This window comes from Argiope bruennichi, chromosome 2, assembly GCF_947563725.1.
Source record: "Argiope bruennichi chromosome 2, qqArgBrue1.1, whole genome shotgun sequence".
In the NCBI taxonomy this organism is placed as follows: domain Eukaryota; kingdom Metazoa; phylum Arthropoda; class Arachnida; order Araneae; family Araneidae; genus Argiope; species Argiope bruennichi.
Genome location: NC_079152.1, coordinates 38,132,809 through 38,154,877, shown reverse-complemented (window position 1 = coordinate 38,154,877; position 22,069 = coordinate 38,132,809). Strand labels below are relative to the sequence as shown.

The 22,069-nt window shown below is 27.7% G+C and overlaps 1 protein-coding gene across 1 annotated transcript in view; it reads left to right on the top strand.

Annotated features, from left to right (window-relative positions):
• LOC129958721 (alkyldihydroxyacetonephosphate synthase, peroxisomal-like) overlaps window positions 1-22,069 on the top strand; it is a 41,208-nt gene that overhangs the window by 14,176 nt on the left and 4,963 nt on the right. The window contains exons 9-18 of the mRNA XM_056071378.1: window positions 809-889; window positions 3,838-4,017; window positions 6,075-6,129; window positions 8,192-8,319; window positions 8,421-8,472; window positions 11,315-11,454; window positions 14,857-14,906; window positions 16,140-16,209; window positions 16,933-16,994; window positions 18,153-18,342. Of these exons, the coding sequence (XP_055927353.1) occupies window positions 809-889; window positions 3,838-4,017; window positions 6,075-6,129; window positions 8,192-8,319; window positions 8,421-8,472; window positions 11,315-11,454; window positions 14,857-14,906; window positions 16,140-16,209; window positions 16,933-16,994; window positions 18,153-18,342 (1,008 nt within the window). The remainder of the gene's footprint in view (window positions 1-808; window positions 890-3,837; window positions 4,018-6,074; window positions 6,130-8,191; window positions 8,320-8,420; window positions 8,473-11,314; window positions 11,455-14,856; window positions 14,907-16,139; window positions 16,210-16,932; window positions 16,995-18,152; window positions 18,343-22,069) is intronic.

Genomic DNA, 22,069 nt, shown 5'->3' with positions numbered 1-22,069 from the left:
ATTTATTACTAAAATAATTCATTTTATTCATTTGATTTAAGTAAAAAATTCGTAAAAGGAGGATATGCATAAATAAAATATTTTTTTTCTGTTATGCATGTTTGAAAATATTATCAACAGTTTTTCCTTTGATTGTGACAAATCTTTAGACTCAAATATTTTTGATAGTGAAAATAATACTGTGCCCTAAAATGTCAGAATCTTACATGAATATTTATAACTATACTATTAACTATTCACTGTTCGTTTGGTTCTAGGTGACATGATGCATTTTATTTTTGTTTAATAATGAATTAGGTTTGAGAATAAAATTTAGAAAAATCTTCAATTTTTGTGAGGTTAGAGGGAAATTTGGGCTAATAATTGAAGATACCGATTTTATTTTCGACATTGAGAATTGCGTGAAAAAAGTTTTATCCCGATTATGAATATTTCAGCAGCAAATAAAAAATTTTGCAATAATATTTCGTGAAAAAAAATGTTGTAAATAATCACAATGCTTGAAAACTTTACAATTTAGAACCTACTTAAATAATTCAATCAAATCCAAATATGTGTCAAAAAATTATGAACTATAAAATTTCTAAAGAAAAGCAATCATATTTAGAAGTGAATATAATTGTTTATGTATGTTAATTAATCAAAAAAAGGCAGAGTTCCCAATAATGTACATGAATTCTTAAAAAAAGAGTTTCGTTTAAGACATTGATTTTGTAAGTTTTATTTATATGGCGTTAATTAATAAGGAAATGTTGTTATATCAAAGAGTAATATTAGTTTTATAATTTCCTGATTTGATTATTTTTAGAATAAGATTTTGTGGGTGAACAAATTCAATAACACTGCTCTCGTTGAAGCTGGAATCATTGGTCAAGACTTGGACAGAGAAGTGAGTATCTTATTAAATTGCAAAATAATCCACAATAGCAACAAACATCATGATAATTAAGTGGATAAATATAAGTTTCAGATTTCTAAAAAATCATTATATATATATATATATATATATATATATATATATATATATATATATATATATATATATATATATATATATATATATATATATATATATATATATATATATATATATATATATATATATAAGTAACCAATCTATAATAAGAAATAGTTTGAAAACGAAACAAAACAGTTTCGAAATCGCAACTAAAATTATTACCTATTGAAACTAAAACCGAAAAAGAACTTCATAGTATTTAGTATATTATATTTTATAGTATAGTATATTTTTTTGGTTCAATTTTGATTTCGTTTTTTTGAATTTCCTTTTAACTTGATTTTAATACTTTTGTATATATATATATATAACTTAATTATATGTAATAATGTAATTAATTATATGAATAAATGTAGTTAATAAATGAAAATAACAAATATTATACATAATAATAAATACCATTAATATATGAAAATAATAAATATTGTTGTCAGAATTTTATAAAATATTTTAACATTTCTGTCAAAGAAAATTATAAGAAGGAAATCATATGGAACTTTTTCTCATATTGTGGCAATTTATTAGGAAGATTGCTAACTTCCGTTTCTTTATTATTTTATTATGATGATTATAAATCTGATTTGAAAATATATTTTATATCTGATCAGATTTCTAAAGAGAGAATTTCAGCCATTTAAGATAAATTTATAAATAATGTCTCTTATGATATTTTAATGTAAATGAATGGTTTTGATAAGTGAGAGACATTTTTTACTCAAGCTTGCAAATTCTTGAAAATTTCTTAAATTTTATAATCTTTTTCGCATTTTACGGCTGTTTGGTACATCAAAGTAAAATATGGACCATTTAAATACAATGAGCCATTAAATTTTCTTTATGTTGCAAGGATATAATCCACGAATTTATTTAATTGCCTAACAATAATCATTTTATCAGGATTCGAGAAAATTGAAATTCAAGATCTTATTAATTTTATTTAAATTCTTTCAAATAGCTGCCTTTTAAATTTGTCCTATATTCTCTCGGATAAATAAGGTTACAAGATATGAACATAGCATAACGCCATCCTGTGCCCATGGTGCCTATAACACTAAGTTATCTAACCAGTTGGATGAGCCCAAGATGGAAGGAAAAAAAAAGAAAGAAAGAAAGAAAATGTTGGTAGAAAGAAAGAGACGACAGACCATCCAGGGTTCTCCAGAGAGAATCCCAACGGTGTCAAATCCTACACGACTATATTTAATTTTTTGGTGACGTAATAACCGAATAGAGGGGACAAGGATCTTAAACAAATGGTCACTATAGGTTCAACTTACAGGGAAACGAGATTACTAACTGAAAAAATTAATAAATTACATTGAGAGCATCTGTATGATATGTATAAGCATATAAATAATCACTGAAAAGTCAGAAATCTGTAACGTCCTTCTGAGTCCTGTGGTTTTGATTTCCTTCGTCAGAACTGCACTTTTGAGGGACTTTTGAAGTTATAATTTCGGCTGATTTTGATAAGTGGCATTTTGGTCTCAGCTATTGTGTAGTTTTGAAGAGGTCTTGGTATTTATGAATATGGTTTACTATGGAGTGGATCTTGCCGCGTGAAAGGGTATTCGATGCAACTCTCCTGTACCATTCTTCCTCGAGACTTGTTTCTGGCTTCCTCATGTGTCATGACAGAGTCAGTAGGCATTCGGTGGCATAGTGAATTGGGGATCCTATCTCCCCACAGCTACAATAAGGAGAGTTGGCCAGGTGGAATCTGTGTAGGTATGTCGGGAATGGGCCATGTCCAGCGAAGAAAAGGACATCCGCTCTGTTCCAGTTGGTCGCGTAAAGAGAAACTTTCGGTATTATGTTGAATGTGGAACGGCCCTGTTTCACCTTCTTCCCATTCCTTTTGCCATCTTGTCATCATATCGGTTTGGAGGATGTTCTTCAGATGACATCTTGGAAGCTTCATTACATTCCGATCTTGATTAGCATTAGCCTAGTTTTGGCTAGTTTGTCCGCCGCTTCATTCCCTTCATAGCCTACATGTGCCTTGATCCATGAAATTTTAATGTGAGGATTTGCAAGAAGAAGGGTGCATGTATCTCTTTCTAATTGGCTATTAGATTTTGGTGAACTTGAGGCTTGTATACTTGCTTTATTGTCGACGTAAATTGTGATGGGATCTGATGTAGGAAGAGAGGTTGCGTATTTGACTGCTCTATTGAGTGCTAGTAATTCAGCTTGGAAGACCTTTTTTTCTTTCAATAGGCTGGTTTACCACTGGTGTATAGTCACTGCATCCTGCACAACACAAAATGCAGCCCCAACTCCTGCTGAGGTCTTTGATCCATCGGTATAGATCCCGAGTACTAAATTCTGAGATCCATCGGTATAGATCATGAGTACTAAATTCTGAGATCCATCGGTATAGATCACGAGTACTAAATTCTGAGATCCACCGCCCTCCAACAAAATTTGATGTGCTTGGAGATGTTTGAAAGGATGTGACGTCCATCCCGTAGCTCTATGTTCATACTCGTATGGGCTGATGTGTGGCATATCAAGTACGATTTCACGAAGTCTATACAGTTCAGTCATTCTTGCCATCATCTGAAGCCCAGATATGAACAGAAAAGTACTACGCCTATCACTCAATAAGTGTAGCATGCGATTGCTAGTATTAAAACTATTGATAATTAAATTATTTTACAATAGTCATATAAATTCCACTGATAAAAATTATTTTTATAGTCATCACCATATATTTTTGAAGTTTAAAGATTAAATTAATGTTTGCAATATTTTACGAAATACATTCTTAATATTTGATCGCCTTAACATTTTTTTTTTAAATTTTTATTTTGCAGTTGGCAGAATACGGTTTATGCACTGGTCATGAGCCAGATTCATACGAGTTCAGCACTCTTGGTGGCTGGGTAGCAACAAGATCGTCGGGAATGAAGAAAAATATATATGGAAACATCGAAGACATAGTTGTTCATGTTAAGATGGTGACTCCCAAAGGAGTTATTCAAAGGAATTGCCTGGTATGATATAAGTGAGACAAATCAATTTTCAATTACTCGAAGTGTTTTAGTTCTATTTTTCATGAGAATTACATCTTCATAATTATTTATTATATTTAATCAATACATAGACATTCAATTAAAATAGTCATCATTTCCGAATTTTAACCATGAATTTTTATGCATCGTAGCTAATTTTGAAAGTGTTTTCCTCAAAATGTTTTTATCCAGATTTAACTCTTAGCTTAGAAACTCTTAAAGATCTATCTGCTTTAGATTTTTTTAAAATTTGGGGAGCTGGTTTTACAACATATTTGGCTTGATTTTTTATTTTTATTTTATTATAATTTTTTTTTTCGGTTACTGACATTATTTAATGTGTGTATGTGTGAGTGATCTTGCGTGTGTGTTTGTGTGTGAGTGAGAGTGTATGTGTGTGTGTGTGTGTTTATAATTATTTTAGCAGCCACTTTAAATTATTTTCAAATAAATCCTTTCGGGAGAGTATTTAAAAGTTTTAATTTAGAAAAGGAAAAATATATGCGTAATTTAATACTAAATAATTCGATCACGTTAGTTAAAAATTGAATAACTTGAAGGATTTTGAGCTTATTTCGTGTTGTTTATAAATAATCTATACTTATAATAAAGCTCAATGTGTGTGTGTGTGTGTGTGTGTGTGTGTGTTGGCGCTCTACAGGCCAGGTCATTTGACATACAACTATCAAATTTGGTACATGTATACCTTAGAGGTCGGGAATGTGCACCTGGGGTCCCTTTTTTTTGAAATTTTAATTATTAATTAAAAACTAACTTTCCCTCCAAAAACATTTTCCATTTTCCCCACCGCCAACTTTTCCGCCAAAAAAATCTTCCATTCCCCCCCCCCCGCCAAATGAGTAAGGCTTCAGTTTTTTTTTCTCCCAACAGTAATGAGGCTAGGGTTAACATTTTTCGGCGGATTATTTTAAGCGATTCTGTTTATTTTCTTAATGTTTTATGCATTTTAAATTAAACATTGTTAATTAATCCATGTTTCAGATTCATTCTGAAGTACTTTTGAATTAAAATAACACAGAATAAAGGAAATTAAAAATGTATAATCTGCATAGCTTTACCCCAACTGGCGTAGAAAAATTCACGCATTTGCGTTAACGTAACTGGCGAAGAAAATTCACGCATGCGCATTGTGTTCTGATTGTTGACATGACAACCAACGGTTGATTTAAATTATTTTTAGGTTAGTTGCATGCTTCTGTAAGTAAATTGTATTTATGTTAGTTATATATTTTTTTGTATATGCTTATAGTTTAAAGTACATCGTTTTTTAAGTAGTTTTTTAAATCTGTTTTCTACCGATTATTTTAAACGATTCATTTTATTTTCTTAGTGTTTGATGCATTTAAAATTAAACATTGTTAATGAATCGATCTGTTCATGATGAATCTGAGAAATTTTTGTTGACAAATTCTTGAGATATTACATAAATTAAGAAAGATATTCTTTAGTGACCTTAAAGTTAGTGAAGCTCAGTGACTCTATTATCAGTAATCATATTATTAAAAAAAATGCTTTGTTTCAGTAAAAAATATTTTTATATTAATTGCAGATTAATCATTTACACTTTAATTTAAAGCATAATTTCTACGAGGGGTAACAGAAAATTAGAGAGATACATACCACGCTATGACTGAAGTTTTAAAATAGTTTGCTGAAGAATCTATTAAAGTTGGAATTGCGTAAAATATTTAATGGTACGACCGGAGTATTCCGGTTCAACCTATTTAATTATTAAAATTTAAGCGAACATTAAGATTGGCGAACCGGCTGGTCGCCAAAGGCGGATAGTAATAAATAATCCTAATATTAAATATTACAATTGAATTCAATATAACTTTTTCATACGTTATATTTGATAAATCACCATATAACATTTTTAATTATTAAATAAAATTTCATATTTGTTATGGTGATTGCTATATTCATAAATTTATAATTTTTCTTTCAGTAAAATATTAAAAAAATTAAAAAAAATGATGAATTTATTTATTCATTATTTTTTTTTTATTTTCTTACAGGCTCCAAGAATGTCTGGAGGACCAGACGTACATCAGATTATTCTTGGTTCCGAAGGTTTAAATATTTTTCGACGTTTTAATTTTTTTTTTAATTTTTAATTTCTGTATATAATTCAAAATCATGGACAATTAGATTCATTCGTTCCTTAAGATGAAATTAAGATTTTAAATTTTAATACTAACGATTTATGGAATGAATAATTCATGTTAACTGAAAATGCAGAAATGTTCAGAGAAAAAAAATGCAATATACTGAATTTTAAGTGAATATTAAAAAAATGACATCAGAAAAATTTTCATGATAATTACTTTTTTTCTGAAATTATCAATTGAAAAATATTCTATGCTTTAGTACTAGCTAACAAGTGAATCGCATAAAACGTATATATAATTGCAACGAATGTAAATGGATCAATTTCATTTTTTAAAAATATAACTCTATATTTTTAAATCAAATTAATTTTGCAAGCACCATGCCGACGATTCTAGCGTTATTTGTAAGTATCAAATTCATTATTCAATTTTTAAGATTTTTTTTATGGTTTCTTTTTGTCAGCAGAATTCCCTTCGTTAAAGATATTATGAAATGTATTGCTATTTTGCAAGAATTCTTATTATTTCTATATAAACCCACTATGTTTTTGTCACCGTTATCTAGTTTTGAGTACTCATTTCCCTTGACTTTGATTTGATTTTCTGTAACCAAAATATTTTTTGGAACGGATAACAGATAATAAGAACTATTATCGGTTAATTCGACAATAATTTTTGCAACTAAAGGAATGTAGTTAAAAAGATTATTTTTTTTAATAACACCGTTGTGAAAATATAAATACTTATTGTAAAAATGCTTCCTCTAAAAATTTCAAGGACCTACAATGCAAAACATGAAACTATCATCTCGTCTATTATTATGTTTAGTTGGCTTAATCAGTAGAATTCACACTTTTTGTCTACCAGCCTACAAATTTCAACTCAGTCGACACTTCTCGTTTTCTTTTCTCTTACACAGCAATTTCACGGAACTTTTCAGGACTATAAATTTTTTCCCCAAATTCATTTTTTTTATTAAAAAACAACAATTAGCATTCTTTTCTTACTTCGTTCGTCTCATATTTGAAAGAGTTTGGGTTTTCTTTTCTTTTCTTTTTTTTTAATTATTCTAAATACACTTTTAATAGTACAAGAAAAAAATAGAAATTTTTAGAATTTATTACTAAATTTTTAGTCTTTAATTTAGCATTCATTGTTTTATACATCTTGGAATCTAGAAATTATAAGTTTTAATTATCTGCAAGAATCCAAAACTCAAATGAAATAGTAAGAGTTGTATCATTTATCCAACTGGTAATTAAATTTCAAAAATGTTAAAATAGTGTGTTGTAACCATGATCACACATGTTTATTGAATTTCACTGTTAAACGTATCAAGAATTGAAATATAAGAAAACAATCAGAATGTTATTTTTAACATCCTTCGGTAACTTTATTTTGAAAAATTTTGCATTAATTCTAAAGAAGAAATAACGGGCAGAGTGTAAAATATTATAAAAGCACTTAATAATTTGGCATAGTAGTTAAAAATAACAATGTTTTTTTTAAAATTTATTATAAGTTTAATTGTTTAATATTCAAAATGGTTTAAGAAGTAATTAACATCCCGTAACATTTCAATCGCACATACTTTTTTTTTCGGGGGGGGGGTTGATTAATTCCTATAATTTAAAGTAGATGAGTGAGTTGAGAATAAGATAAAAAACAGTTGCTACAATTAGCAGTATTTTTCTCTGGACAACGTCTCCTAATACACTGACCTCTTCCAATGCTGCTCACTTAGTGTGGCCACACGTGAATAATCACCTCTGCTCTAAACATCTTGTAGAAGCTTTAAAATATAATGAATTCGAATGAAACAAAAGAAATATAAAGAATAAGAGTTAATCTGTAAAAAATTGTCGGTGTATAAGACATTTTAGAATAAAAAATTTTTAGCAACTTTCGTTATGATACAATGATCTTAAGGAAGTGCGATCTTATAATAATAAACTTATATATCCAAATATGTTTTTAAAGATTCATTGAGGTCAAATATTTCAGTAGTTTGATTTTCATTTTAGGCACTTTAGGGGTTATTACTGAAGTCGTTATAAAATTACACACGATACCTCCTTTCCAAAAATATGGATCAATAGCATTCCCAACATTTGAATTGGGAGTGAAATTCTTACAGGAAGTCGGACAAAAGGTACTTTATTGTTTAAGTATTAATGGAGTTTCTTTAAATAAATTTTGTAGTTTTCGACTTGTTTATCATCCGAAGTTTTTATGACTTATATTTATTTTCAGAACTTAAAACCAGCTTCCATACGGTTAATTGATAACGATCAATTTATATTTGGTAAGTTCTATAATTTGCTACATTATTTACAACTCCTATCTGCTGTAAACAATTGTCTTAAAATATTTTGTGTTCTTATGGCTTTTTTATTCTAAATACTGAAAAATAAATTTAAAAACAAATCTCATGATATATAGATTTGTCCCAATTCACATATTCAATATTTTTGTATATTTTTTGTTAGGAGCAACAGTGTTATTTTATTTATAAATGTATTAATTAATTATTAAAGACATTAGGAAATTCAAATAACTTCCTTTGAATGAATTCGACCTCAGAAGCACTATACTAATATTTATTTAAGATTTTATTTATTTTGAATATGTGTATCAAAACAATAAAAAGACAAGAAGAGCTCATTTAAAACCAGATTATCTTGTTTGTTGTTGCGTACTTGTCGTCCTGTACCAAATTTAACATTCCTCTGCTATTTCATACCATGTTTTTCTACACTTTCCTCAATAATTTAGATCATTACAACGCATGCGTAAAAATTTAGAACTTCAGTTATTTGTGTTAAAGTTGAATGAAAATAGGTTTCCGAGAAGTTAACACATTTTTGTTGTTGTAATATCTAAATACAACATAGAAAAAAAACTGTTTAGATTTCTTGAAAAAGTATATTTATGTTATTTTGCAATGAATCTCGGAAACCAAAACCAGCCTTATCCACCGTAAAGAGTCTGTCTCCTGAGTATAGAAAAATCATGACAATTACTGCAAAGAAAAAAAAATCAACCGCATATCAACTGTATTAGCGCAAAATGCCCAACGGTATTATTACAGTATTTTCAAACTTTTGATTTCTCAATATTGAACAATATTGCAGAGATATCATTCAATATCATGTATGATATTTCTACAATAAATGCTTCGAGAAGGTCTAAAGTTCACATTGATAACAGTTATTTTTGTGCATGCAATGCGAAAAATTTTAATCTAAAGTGATATTTTGTCCAGTTACCACATTTATCAAATGCTATGAATTTATGAATCTGCTATACCATTCTTGTTTCTTGTCCCTTTCAAATATACGAGCTGTACTAGACGATATATGAACTGTGCAAGATCTCTTTCAGATATACGAACTGTACTGATATTTAACTGTTGAAAAATTCAGCAGTTGAATACAAGAAGAATATATACTTTTTGCTGATTCATCCATATATATTGGAAAATAGTTTTGATGGTTTATAAAAAGTACTTTTATGTTGAATTAATTATGACTTGTTTCCTGATATATGCTAAACAGATCATGTTTCACTTAAAAAATGAACACAATAGGCTTTAAATTTAGTATCGAAGGGAACCTGGAAATGCTGCTTCCTGATTTGACACTTTTTTCTCCATCATCGCAGAGAAGAAAAGTTAAATCTCATTCTGCATTAAAGAAGATAATTATTACAATTTCAATAAGGAAGTTTTCAATACAAAAATTTAACATATTGACGTTTATTAGTTTGTTAATTAAAGGTTAATCATTTGTAAAAGCAATACTATTGTATAATGCAAATTTATATGTTTTTATCCCTGTTGAATATTCATTTAATCTAAAAGTCAAGGACAATTTTTAACTGATAGTAAAATTGCGCATTCAACATAGAAGTGAAACATCTATGGTGATTTGTAGATGATATTGTGTCTTTTGAATGGAAAGAATATTCCAAAAGGAAAATATTAGATTGAGGAATTTAAAATGTTCAATAGGAAAGTTTGATTAATATTCGTTTCTCGAGCGAAATTTACTCTACTTCCGTTGCATTTACTCTACTTACTTTGTTACCACAAATCATTGAAGAAGAATGTGATTAATTTCATAAAGATATTATGAAAGGGAAAATCTACAGTAGGTAATGTGGTATTCAGGATAAATGTTTTAAACTATAAATGGACGTTGAAAATAATTATTTTCTAGAAAGCTTATTGGAAGAAAGTAAAAAATAACGTATCTTATAAAGAGCAATTGTCCTCTTTTAAAATTAGTTATCGTTTAAAAGGTGATAAATCTAGGATTTAAATACAATTATGAGACGATTGAAATGAAAATAAAATTATCTGATTAGATAAAAATTTAAAAATAATAATAATTACAAACGATATTAATTTTAGAATAAATTCAGAAAATTGCATAAAAATCGAATTCCAAAGTGAAAAGAAATTACAGAAAAAAAACACCTTTATTTTTTATTTTTTTAGATTTGTGAAATTGTTTTAAGCAACTATTTTAGATTTATTGATATTGGGGATTCAAATAATTGATATTAAGTATTATTTGAGATTTGTAAGATGCGATGCACATTATTTTAACACTTAATTTCAATCTTTATATCTCTATTTGATTAGATTGTGCTTTCAATTTTGGGAGTAAGTTCTGTAAACACAACTCAAAAATATTAAAAATTAGAATTTGAACTATAGAAATAAGATACATTGACTGTGTTAATTTTTATATCGAATTTTCCTGATTAATTAAAATTGGTTTAGGAGCTTAAAAGTAAGTAATTTTATATATCATCACAGTAATAAATTTATTATATTATATAAGAAAGTTTTACTGTCTCCAAGGAATTTTAAAGGAAATTTCTACCTTTATTTCTTTAAATGTAAGATTTTCTTCTGCAGTTGAAGAATAAGACGATTATTGTATTAAAAATTATAAAAAGAATAACAAATAAGGTTTTTTTCTTACTATATTTGAAATACAGTAAAGGTAAAAAAGGACCAAAACATTTATTGACATGTTTATGAGAAAAATGTATAAGCATTTATTGCTAATAGATAAGAAACTAATAAAATAAATATCTTTCTTTAAAACTGTTTTACAAATTTTGTTATTTTCTAGCTCATGCTTTAAAGGCAGAAGGGACACCTTATATATCATCTTTGGTCGAATGGATAACAAAATTTTATTTGACGAAAATAAAAAGTTTCGATTTAAAAAAGATATGTGCCGTCACGCTGCTTATGGAAGGAGATAAATATGTGAGTTTTTCAATATATCATTTAGATAATTTATAACAATGCCATTGATCGTCAAAAAATGTCCTATTCATATAGATCATAGTAATAACAGCTACAAAAATTATAGAACACATGTCAATCCCTTTTACGGAAGTGTTATGAAATAAAATATTCAATAAATTTGTAAAAATAATCTTTCCTAAGCAAAAATGATGTGTTTTAATGTATTTGATTTGATCTTGTTTACCACTAACCTTGCACGGATTTGTTGTTTTCAGCTAAAAAAAAATCGAAGAAGTCATACAAACAATAACTTGGATGATCAGAATATATTCATACATTTTTTTCAATGAATGAATATGCAACTTTTTAATTGAACGTGTAGATTGCTATTTGTTGATGCTTATTGCATGTTTCAGCTTAAAAAAAAGGACAATTTTTTTTATCATTTTAGTTTTATGAATGAGTTGTAATGAATATATATAGAACTTACGCTAGATTGCCTAAAAATTAAAAATTGGATTATTGCATTGAAGTCCTGAGATTTCTTCTATTTCTATTATGACTCCACAATCTTTACTGTTTTTACGTTTCTAACTATTATTTTTAGTTTAGCCTGATCTAAAGACATCTTCAGTTTGATTTTAACTTCACCCTTTTCGCGTGTCTTCATTGTAATAATAATGACCACTTGTAAATCTTCTCTTTTATTACTTCCGGATTGTCTATTTACTTGTTTGTGAAACGTTGCATAACATTGGCATAGTAAAAAAAGTAATATATGAAAGATGAATTTATTTTATTAATAATTTTCCTTTGTTAATTTAGTTCACTAGAGATGACTTGTTATTATTTAATTACAATTTCTATAAAACCATGTTTGTATTCTCTTAAATGGTTTCAAATTTACTTCACTAAATTTAATCGATCCAATGAAGTCGATAGCTGTAGCTTCCAGCAGAGTAACGAATTTCTTAAAGTCATCCACAATAGAATCTATATAAAATTCTGATGCTAAAGGAAAGGTAATTTTTTCTGAATAAAAATCTGTAAATATGATAAGATTATAAATATTTATGGTAGGAGCCATAGTCTAAAAATCAAAACTTTAAAATATAGAACTTGCGAAATAAAATAGATCAAACAAAATGAAACTTCGAATCCTGCCAGTATTTTTTTTTTTTTTTTTTTGACTTCATGATGAAGTGTAGAATTAGATTTAGCAATACTGAGTAAAACATAAAAACTGTTCAAATAGCTATTTCGTATTAAAGATTCCCAAGTGATGATAAAAAAAAATCACTGTATATCGTTAAATTTTTAATGTTTTTGTTGGTGAAATGGACTAAATGTAGTGCCAATGTAATTAAACTTTCAAATTCAGCATTAAATAGCATTTGGTAAGCTTGGCGAACTTAAGAATTAAAACGGAGGCGATTGAACGAGATTTCACTTTATTAGTGCTCAAGATGCAGAGTATTTTAAAATATTTAAATGAACGTTTTAAACCAGAAAATAGTAAAAATTTATAATATGCGTTGAGCGAGCAGACTATTAAAAGGTATGTGTATCTAAGTCATATCCAATTCCTTATATATTTGCTCTAATGTTAAAATATCTTTTAATCATTTTAAGGTATGAAGTTCCAAAAATAATTCAAGATAAAAGCTTTATAACTGCTTTTATTTTAATCTATTTTTTAAAAAAATAAGACCAAATGAAACAGAAGTACTTTTTTCACTTTTAACTAAATAAAAATAATTTTCGCACCAGCGATTTATGCATGATTGACAATTTAAGCGAATAGTGTTGCTTAAAACAGCTCAAAATAGGTATACAGTTCGACATATATAAAAGCAAGTAGAAATTGCTTTATAATTACAGAAATCATTTTAACTATAAAGTTTAAATGCTTGAATTAAATGCTCAAAGGACTTGCAATCCAATGCTATAGACGCTTCGGATATGATTATTCATGCATTCGCGTTATTAGGGTTTTCCAATTCCTTTTACTCAATTCATTAAAAAAGAGTCTTATTTCAAGTCATATGTTTAGTTTTAAAAATGATTTGTTTCTGTATGTCTGAAATAGACTTATAATCTGTATGCGACCATTGTTGCATCCTAAATATCAAAATACAGAGTGATAAATTATGAAATCTGTTTTATACTTATTATTATTTCAAGAATTTAATTAAAATGGGATCAAAAATTGCCATTCAATATGTGTAGAAATCTAAATAATTTCGAAGCAAACAATACAGGAAAAATGTATTATAATTATATCAGGGAAAAGCACTCGGCGGCAAGAAGGATGGATGTTAATTGACAATTTCAAAAACGAACAATTTTCACTGAAATAGCAATATATTATTTGGCAGATTTCAATGATATCATAGGGAAGAATTCATGGAATGAACCATTAGTGTTTATATATATTGCTGTGAGCAAATGGAATTATAAGAATTTAAGAAAAAATATTCGGTGATGCAAAATTGTAGGTTTTATACTAGTCCTTATAATCTTATTATAGATCGTAAAAATATCGATCATCGTTTCAAAGATTTTAGTATAAAAGTACATAAAATGTATTCGATGCACTAGTATAAATACTGAATTGACCGATATGAATTAAAGTCGTTTTTCATAGATGCACGTAAAAAAATTGTTTTTGGTGAAGAGAATAATTTCTTAAAATAATAAAATATTTCTCTCTGAAAATTTTTCTTTTATTATAAAATTGAACCTACCTCTTTTTATTTTTTTTTTCATGGCATAAATATAATTTTATTCCAAATAGGCTGCAGCACATTGATGACAATATTTTTTTGGTATATATGGTGAAATCTCAATATTACTTAAAAAATTTGAAATTAAATGTTGTTCTTAAAAGAAACTAATATTTATAAGAATAACTAAAAGAAAAGATTTTTCAAAGATTATGTTAAGTATAAATATCTATTATGAAAATCATATTAAACATTAATGAAAGAAATTGGATTTTCAAAAGATATGTCATATTTTTTTCTTCTATTTGTAAATTATTATATTACTAAAAATACTAAAATATTATTCCACAAATATAAATACTGTTTAATACAATCTATAAGAATATTAATTCTTCCCATACTATTATTATATTCACCATATTAAGAAACTGTTCATACAAAACTTACAAAATATAATAAATCGACACTTTTTTTAAAATTGTAATTTCGTATCCTCAAAATAATTGAGATTAACTCGATCTAATATTAATGACAGAAGCCATACGAATAATGAAATATAATTTTAAATGATAAAATCCTCTCGAAATTCACCATTAAGTATTTGCCAAAATTATAAGAATTTGCAATTTTTTATAACAATATAATATAATAAGATATTTATATGTTAAATAAAATTATGATTATATATTTTTAGGATGTTGAATGCCTGGAGAAAAGTATTTATTCTATTGCTGTGAATTATGGGTAATTATATATATAATTATGAACTCATTACAATTGTTTATGTAATTCCTTATTATAGAGAGAATTTCAAAATTTCTCATTTAATTTATCCATTCGTATGAAAACTCTCAAGACGTAGTTTTGATAAAATATATCTTGAGGGTTCATTGCTTCTTAAACAATGATTTAAGAAGCAATTGCTGTAGAAAAATCTTTGAGCTAAAAAAAAAAAAAAAAAAAAAACGAGCACCTCGAATGCTTTAAAATGTTTTTACATGAAATATTACATTAGAAACAAATTAAAGTGAAATATTTTGAATTAAATTGAATTATTAATCCAAAATAATGTAGTAAAATTGGCTTCATAACTTTACAACTAATTTTAAAGATTTAAAAAAAGGAAGCATAAGTAGGACATTATAAGAAAGCTTATTCGTTCTTGATACGAAGAGTTTTTATTACTTTACTTTTACTACTTCGCATCTATTTTTTTTTCTTAAAAGGAGTAATTAAGCGTTTTTAAATTGTGAATTCTATTTATATGTTTTCAACATTCTCTCTGGGTGCTTTCCACAAAGTATGTCTGCGCCATTTAGAGTTATCTATGGTTTTTGGAACCTGCCTGTTCAGTGTTCGAGGCCAGATTCTATCAAAGATATGCCATTTGCTATACTCTAATACCTGTTAAATCAGCGTTGAGTATTAGATATCCTCTTACTGGGCTAAGTGCAGATATCAGTATACTATGATGTCTCAAAATCAGCATGGTCCGTTTTTAAAAAAAATAATGCAATTATAAGTTATCTTGCATTTTAAAGCATTTGCAATTTCAAGCTTAGGATATAAAGATATTATTCACAATTTTAAATTATTCATTTATTGAAGGAACATACTTTTGTTTGTTAATATTATACTACATAATATGCCAGTAGAGATAACTTACTAGTTTGCCTGAATTTAATCATTGCTTTGTTTTTTAATTTACTGTCAAGAACTGAGTCCCTTTTAAATTAAATTTCAAATTATTTCAAGATATTTATCTACCTTTTATTCTATGTTTTCAATTGTTTGTTCTCTTACTTGATATTCTCTAACATTTTATTAAACTTTTAACTTTGTAAATTCATTGATCATGATCATTTTAATTATTAACTTAATAAAATTATGCAATTTAATAAAAAGTCATACTCCCCAAATTTTGTAATATGATTCTTAGAGATTGTTTAAACATTTTTCTTTTAATTCTTTTTTCAGGGGACTCCCATCTGGTGAAATGAATGGAAAAAGAGGTTATATGCTGACTTTTGTCATTGCATATATAAGAGTATGTGAAGTTGTTCTTATAAATTCATTTTGTATAAGAAAGTTAAATCCGAAATTGATGTTGTTAAAAGCTTTTATGATAGTAGGGAAATATTCATTCTAAAGGTAATGAATACAAATATTTCAATTCAGAAATTAAACACTTGATTGTATTAGAAATATTAAGTAAATAATTTGCAACACCAATCGCGAATAAAACTTTTTAAAAACTAAATATTTAGATCCGGCTTTCGTAATTATTTTACGAATTAACAAATATTTACTTTACACTTTTCGATAAAATATAATCATTTGTATTCAGTAGTATGCATAAATGTTTTTATTCTGTATTCCTAATATCATTAAATGCTTTCAGGCTTTGTAGCGTTTGAAAAGCAAAAGAAAAATAATTAAAATGTATGATAACCCTTTAACATAATTTAAATTATATTAAATGATAAATTATATTTATATCAGTATATTTAAATTTAATTTACAGAAAGAAGGGAGAAGAAAATGTTTAATAGAAAATGTATTCATTAAAGAAAACTAATGTTATTTCTTCAATTTATTTTTAAAATAAATTCTAAATCATACATTTAGAATGCAGAATATTGAATTTATTTACTTATCTTCATTATACCAAGTTTTTTTTTTTAATTTCTGTTATCTTTAATTTTAATTTAAGGATTTTTTATTCGCACAGATTTATTAATTTAAAACATTTGTATTTTTTTTTTAATAGGATTTAGCCATAGATTATGGAATTCTTTCGGAATCGTTTGAAACTTCTGTGCCATGGGATAAGTAAGTTACATTACGATATGTAATTTAATTTTCCCATTCGAAATTGTTATTTGTTATTTACAGGAAAATAGTGAAGCAAAAACTGAAGTCAATTGAATAAAGATGAATGATGATTTGAATGAATTTTTCTTTTCTTATTCCAATCAAGAATTGTTTATAAAGATTTTACATTTAAAAAAAAGCTAAAATGAGACAAATTATTTTAAATTATGTAAAATAAAATAATTATACAAAAAATAAATTTATACTATTAGAAAATGACTGTTTTATTTACTCATTTATATTTGGATCTTTACCAAAAAGTTTTCTTTTACATGTTATAGAAAACTATTTAAAATAGGAGAATTTAATCTGTAAACAATATGTTTGTCTAAGAATCCTGAATATTGAAATTATTTCCTTCATCTTTTGATAGAGGAAGAATCTTACTCCACTTTTAAGTCACGCCCTTGAATTAAACTCTTTTAAAAAAGTGAAGCGTGACACGTTTGATGATGGCTTGAAGTAACAGTTTGAAACAGCTCCTATAATTAGGTTGATATATTATTCTTTAGGGAAAACATACGTCTTCCTCAGATTCATATCTGTGAAGTTTCACATGTTTCAAGCCATGAGGCCACATTTGAGGCAAATTTTCATTTTCTACAGTAGAATTAGCTTTGTAATAGGCCACTAATTAACAATAAAAAAGTTATTTGTTTTCAAGTAAAATTATATAATTAGTAATTAAATAAATTCATTTTTATGGTTCCAATAGCCTGATAATATTTTTAATTATTAAATAATGTACTAATGTCTTTTTTTATATTTTATAAAATAATATTATTGTGATTATATTTGTATTGATAGTGAATTATAAATAGTATATAAAGAAATAAGGACTCCATATTTTCTTCTTATGCAATGATCTATTTATTTGATAGAAATTTATTCGTAAGTGGAACTAATTAGAGATTTTAATGTTAAATCTAATTTAACTGCAGTCTTTCATTAAAATTTGTTTTGATATTATAAGTATATTTAGAATTATAAACTGTCATTTATAATTTTTATGATGATTTCCACTTTCTACAATTATAATGGAATAAGTGTTACAATATATTTATAAAACATCTCTTTTATAAGAAGCGGAATGCCTCATTTTATCGTTTATTTTAGAGTCCTTGACCTCTGCAAGAATGTGAAAGCCTGTATTGAAAATGAAGTATTAAAGCACAAGGCCCAAGTGCAGGCCTTCGTATCTTACCGAGTCACCCAATCCTACGATGTGGGAGCATGCGTCTACTTCTACTTTGCATTTTCATGCCTCGGTGTTCCAGATCCCATGGAATTGTTTGAGAGCATAGAAGTAAATATGGTTTACTATACACTTGTCTTTTATTTAAATATTCTTGAACCAAATTTGTTTATTTTTAACATTTTTTTTTATATTTGTACGAAATTTCAAATTAAGATACATCCAATAGAGGTAAATCAAATATATAATTATTTTTAAAATTTAGATGTTTTGCTTTTCTTAAAAAAAATCAATATAATGTCTTAAAAATCGGTATCTAAAATACGTCGATCTGTTTATAAATATTATTTTCATTTAAATTATTTGTCATGAAAATTTAAAAAAAATATATATATATAGGCATAGTGTTCTTTTAAAATTTTATATCATGAAATTACTTTTTTTACATTTATTGAAATAATATTCATAATAAATCTTAAATACAGCAGTTACGACATATTACATCTAAATTAAAATCTGCCCTAACAATATGATATAGAAATCAACAAAAACAGAGCATTTGATATTACAGGATCTAATTAGAATAGGTAGACATTGTTAAAAACTTGGTCAAAGTCATTTTCAGGAATTTATTTTAAAATCAAACAAATAATATTATAAGTTACAAAAATAAAAATCAATTTCTTAAAATTTCATCTGTGTCCATGTAGACATTAATACGAAGACGAAACTGAGTTTCAGCAATTTTTAAATGCGATTTTTTAATAAAATTGTACATATTCCTGTAATTGCTATTTTAAAAGGCAATTAAAATTAACTCTGAGATTCGTAGATAAAACTAACGGTATTCTGAAATTCATAGTTCCGTTATACTGAATAGATCGATTTGAAAATTCACTTATTTGTTACTTAGACCATGGGGCTGAGATTTCTCAAGGAAAATAGTTTGAAATCTAGCCAACAGGTGGCACTATAATGGAAAAAAATAAAGATAACAACTCAAAAGTGATGGAATAACATGGCATTTTATTTATTTACAAACTCATGTGCTTTATGTGCACACTTTGAAAGTCAACAATATGCTGAAAGCGTACCACCACTTTATCAATGACCACACACAAGCTTAAATAAGCGAGGAGTGCTACTGAATTTTAGGTTGCATTGTCACAAAAACGTTTGCTAACAATGTGCACTCTTTCTTCGTCAGTGGGCGAATAATTTCATGAAAATATATGTATCTCTTTTATAGCGAAATCAAATGAGATACTCGTTAGAATATGATTCTAAATTAGTGCAGCGATTTCAATTTGCAAAGTTTTAAACAATTTTTTTCTGATGGAGATATATATCCCATGATTTAAATAACAAAATCAGATGGTTATCATTATAATGGAAATACCTTAGATTTATAACGAATCATTTAATATTATGGTGCAGGACCGCCATTGGCATGTAATGCAGCTTGAATTTGCCAACGAATCGATTCATATAGGAGTTGAATAGTGTTTAGAGGAATATTGTACCATTTTTCCTGGAGATATTGTGAAAGTTCTGGGAAAGATACCGGTGGAGGATATCTATTACATATTAAGCGCTCTAAAACAGACCATGACGGTTCAATAATAATTGAGGTTGGGGGACTGAGAGGGCTAAGGCAGGTGTTTATTTCATCCTCGTGTTCATCAAACAATGATTGGACATGTCTCACTGCTTGGATAGGTGCATTATCATCCTGGAAAATTCATCTCTTGCAGGAAACAAAGTTTGCATCATAGGATGGACCTGGTCAGCTTAAATTTGTCTATACTTATCCCTAGTGGTCCTTCATTTCAGGATTATGATTGGTTCAGCAGAAAACCACGACATGGCTGCCCATATCATGACAGATCCCCCTCAATGCTTGACAGTTGGAAAAAGACTATCACGAGCATAGGCTTGTGCAGGTGTCCTCCAAACTTGCACCCATTCTGTTGTAGGGAAAAATATGGAACGCGATTCGTCAGACCATATTACTTTCTTCCACTTATCAATCGACCAGTTGTTATGAGTGTGACACCATTGTAGACGAAGTTTACCAATAACATCTGTAACAAGTGGCATCTGCAACAAGTGTAACGAATTGGTGCTCTGCCATAAATGTTCTGTTTATGAAGGTGCCTTCAAGCGCTGTAATAACTAACATTGGGGAATCCAGATTGGTATTGAGCTTTGAGGTCACTTTTTCTGCAGTTTTTCGAATTTTAGACATTACAATCCATTTCAAAATTCGTCTTTCTCTTTCACTGAGCTTCTCTTTCCGCCCACTATTTTGCTTTGCCGAGCTTGTCTTGTAGCTCTGTGTGTATGCTGCCGTGACTTTAGACACTGTACATCTAGAAAAGCCTTAAAGTTGGGATGTTTCGGTCACACTTGCTTCATATAGATGGGCTCTTTCAGTTTGGCCTCTTTGAAAATCTAAGAGATCCGACATTTTACATTTTTGAAAAAAAAAATCAAGAATTACAGATCTTTAATAAAGTAACTGATACTACCTGAATATATACATTGCTATTTATAAAAAAGCCTATGGCTGTTATTATATTTTAATGCTTTCGAAGCGCATTCAAAAATGTCATTTTTATTCACAAGTGCCCCATTATTTTGATAACAACCTGTATATAAAACTTCAATCTGAATCTTTCAGTATAAACAGATTTAAGAGTTTCTGAGTACCATCAGTTTAATTTTATCCATCGTTAATACATAACAATTTCAAATACCGGAAATGTGTTAAGAAGGGGTTTAAAAGACACATGGAATCCTCATCTACGTCAACTCTCCGTTATATTCATTTATGTATATTCAAAATAATAAAAAAGATATATTAAAGAAGGAGACTAAATATGAAGAGGTAGTAATGCACCCCAAACTAAGCAGGTTTCGTAACAGTTTTCCGGGCTGTAAATGAAAAATACAATTTGCAAAGGACATATACTCTTAAACTGGAGATGGCATAAAGATGCACCTAGTAGGAGAAATATTGATGATCCCTTCAAAACTGTTTTTATCGTCCCACGAATTTAATCTGCATTTGCCATAATTCTGGCTTAGATGGTTCAGACATGGCACTTCTCAAGTAAATCTACAAAAGAATTTTAAGGTGTTACAAATCAAATGACTGTCAAGCCCAAAATATAAAATATAATTCAATGGCCCACAAAGGGATTTTCTAATTGTTGCAGAAACTTGTATCCTTGAATGCCTTATTTAACCGATGTGCAATGTTTATGTACAGCAATTTCTCCTTCAATGAATACGCTGCACACTTCCGATTTTGTACACATTAGTTATGCTCCGAAAGATACTCAGTAATCCGAGTACTATTATTTCCTTCAGTTAAGTACATTTAAAAAATTCATATTATACATATTATCATGTACATCCCTATAAGTTTGCATGGCAGCTCACAGCCTGAGAAGTAATAAATATTTAAACTATCCAATCAGTTATATGAACAGTTGGATTTCATCAGTAGACATAATATCCAGAGTTTTAAGGACTGTCAATTCTAGAGATTTCTATAAAAACAAGATTTGTCTCAAAATATTCAACTTGTGATTGCAGAGCAGCTAAACAAATCTTTGCTTCAATGATCCTTGTCAATATCAAGAATCGTGTGAACGGATAATCGTGAAAAATTCTCATGAAAATATTGGAATAAGATGTTGGATTTTGAATAAATTTAGCGTCCAAACTGAGCAAAGCGATCTGCTGAATATATGCTTTAATAGCTAACTGACAATTCTAGGTACATGTCAATAGGTTTCATCAAATAGCTATTTACCTGTTTTGAAACGGT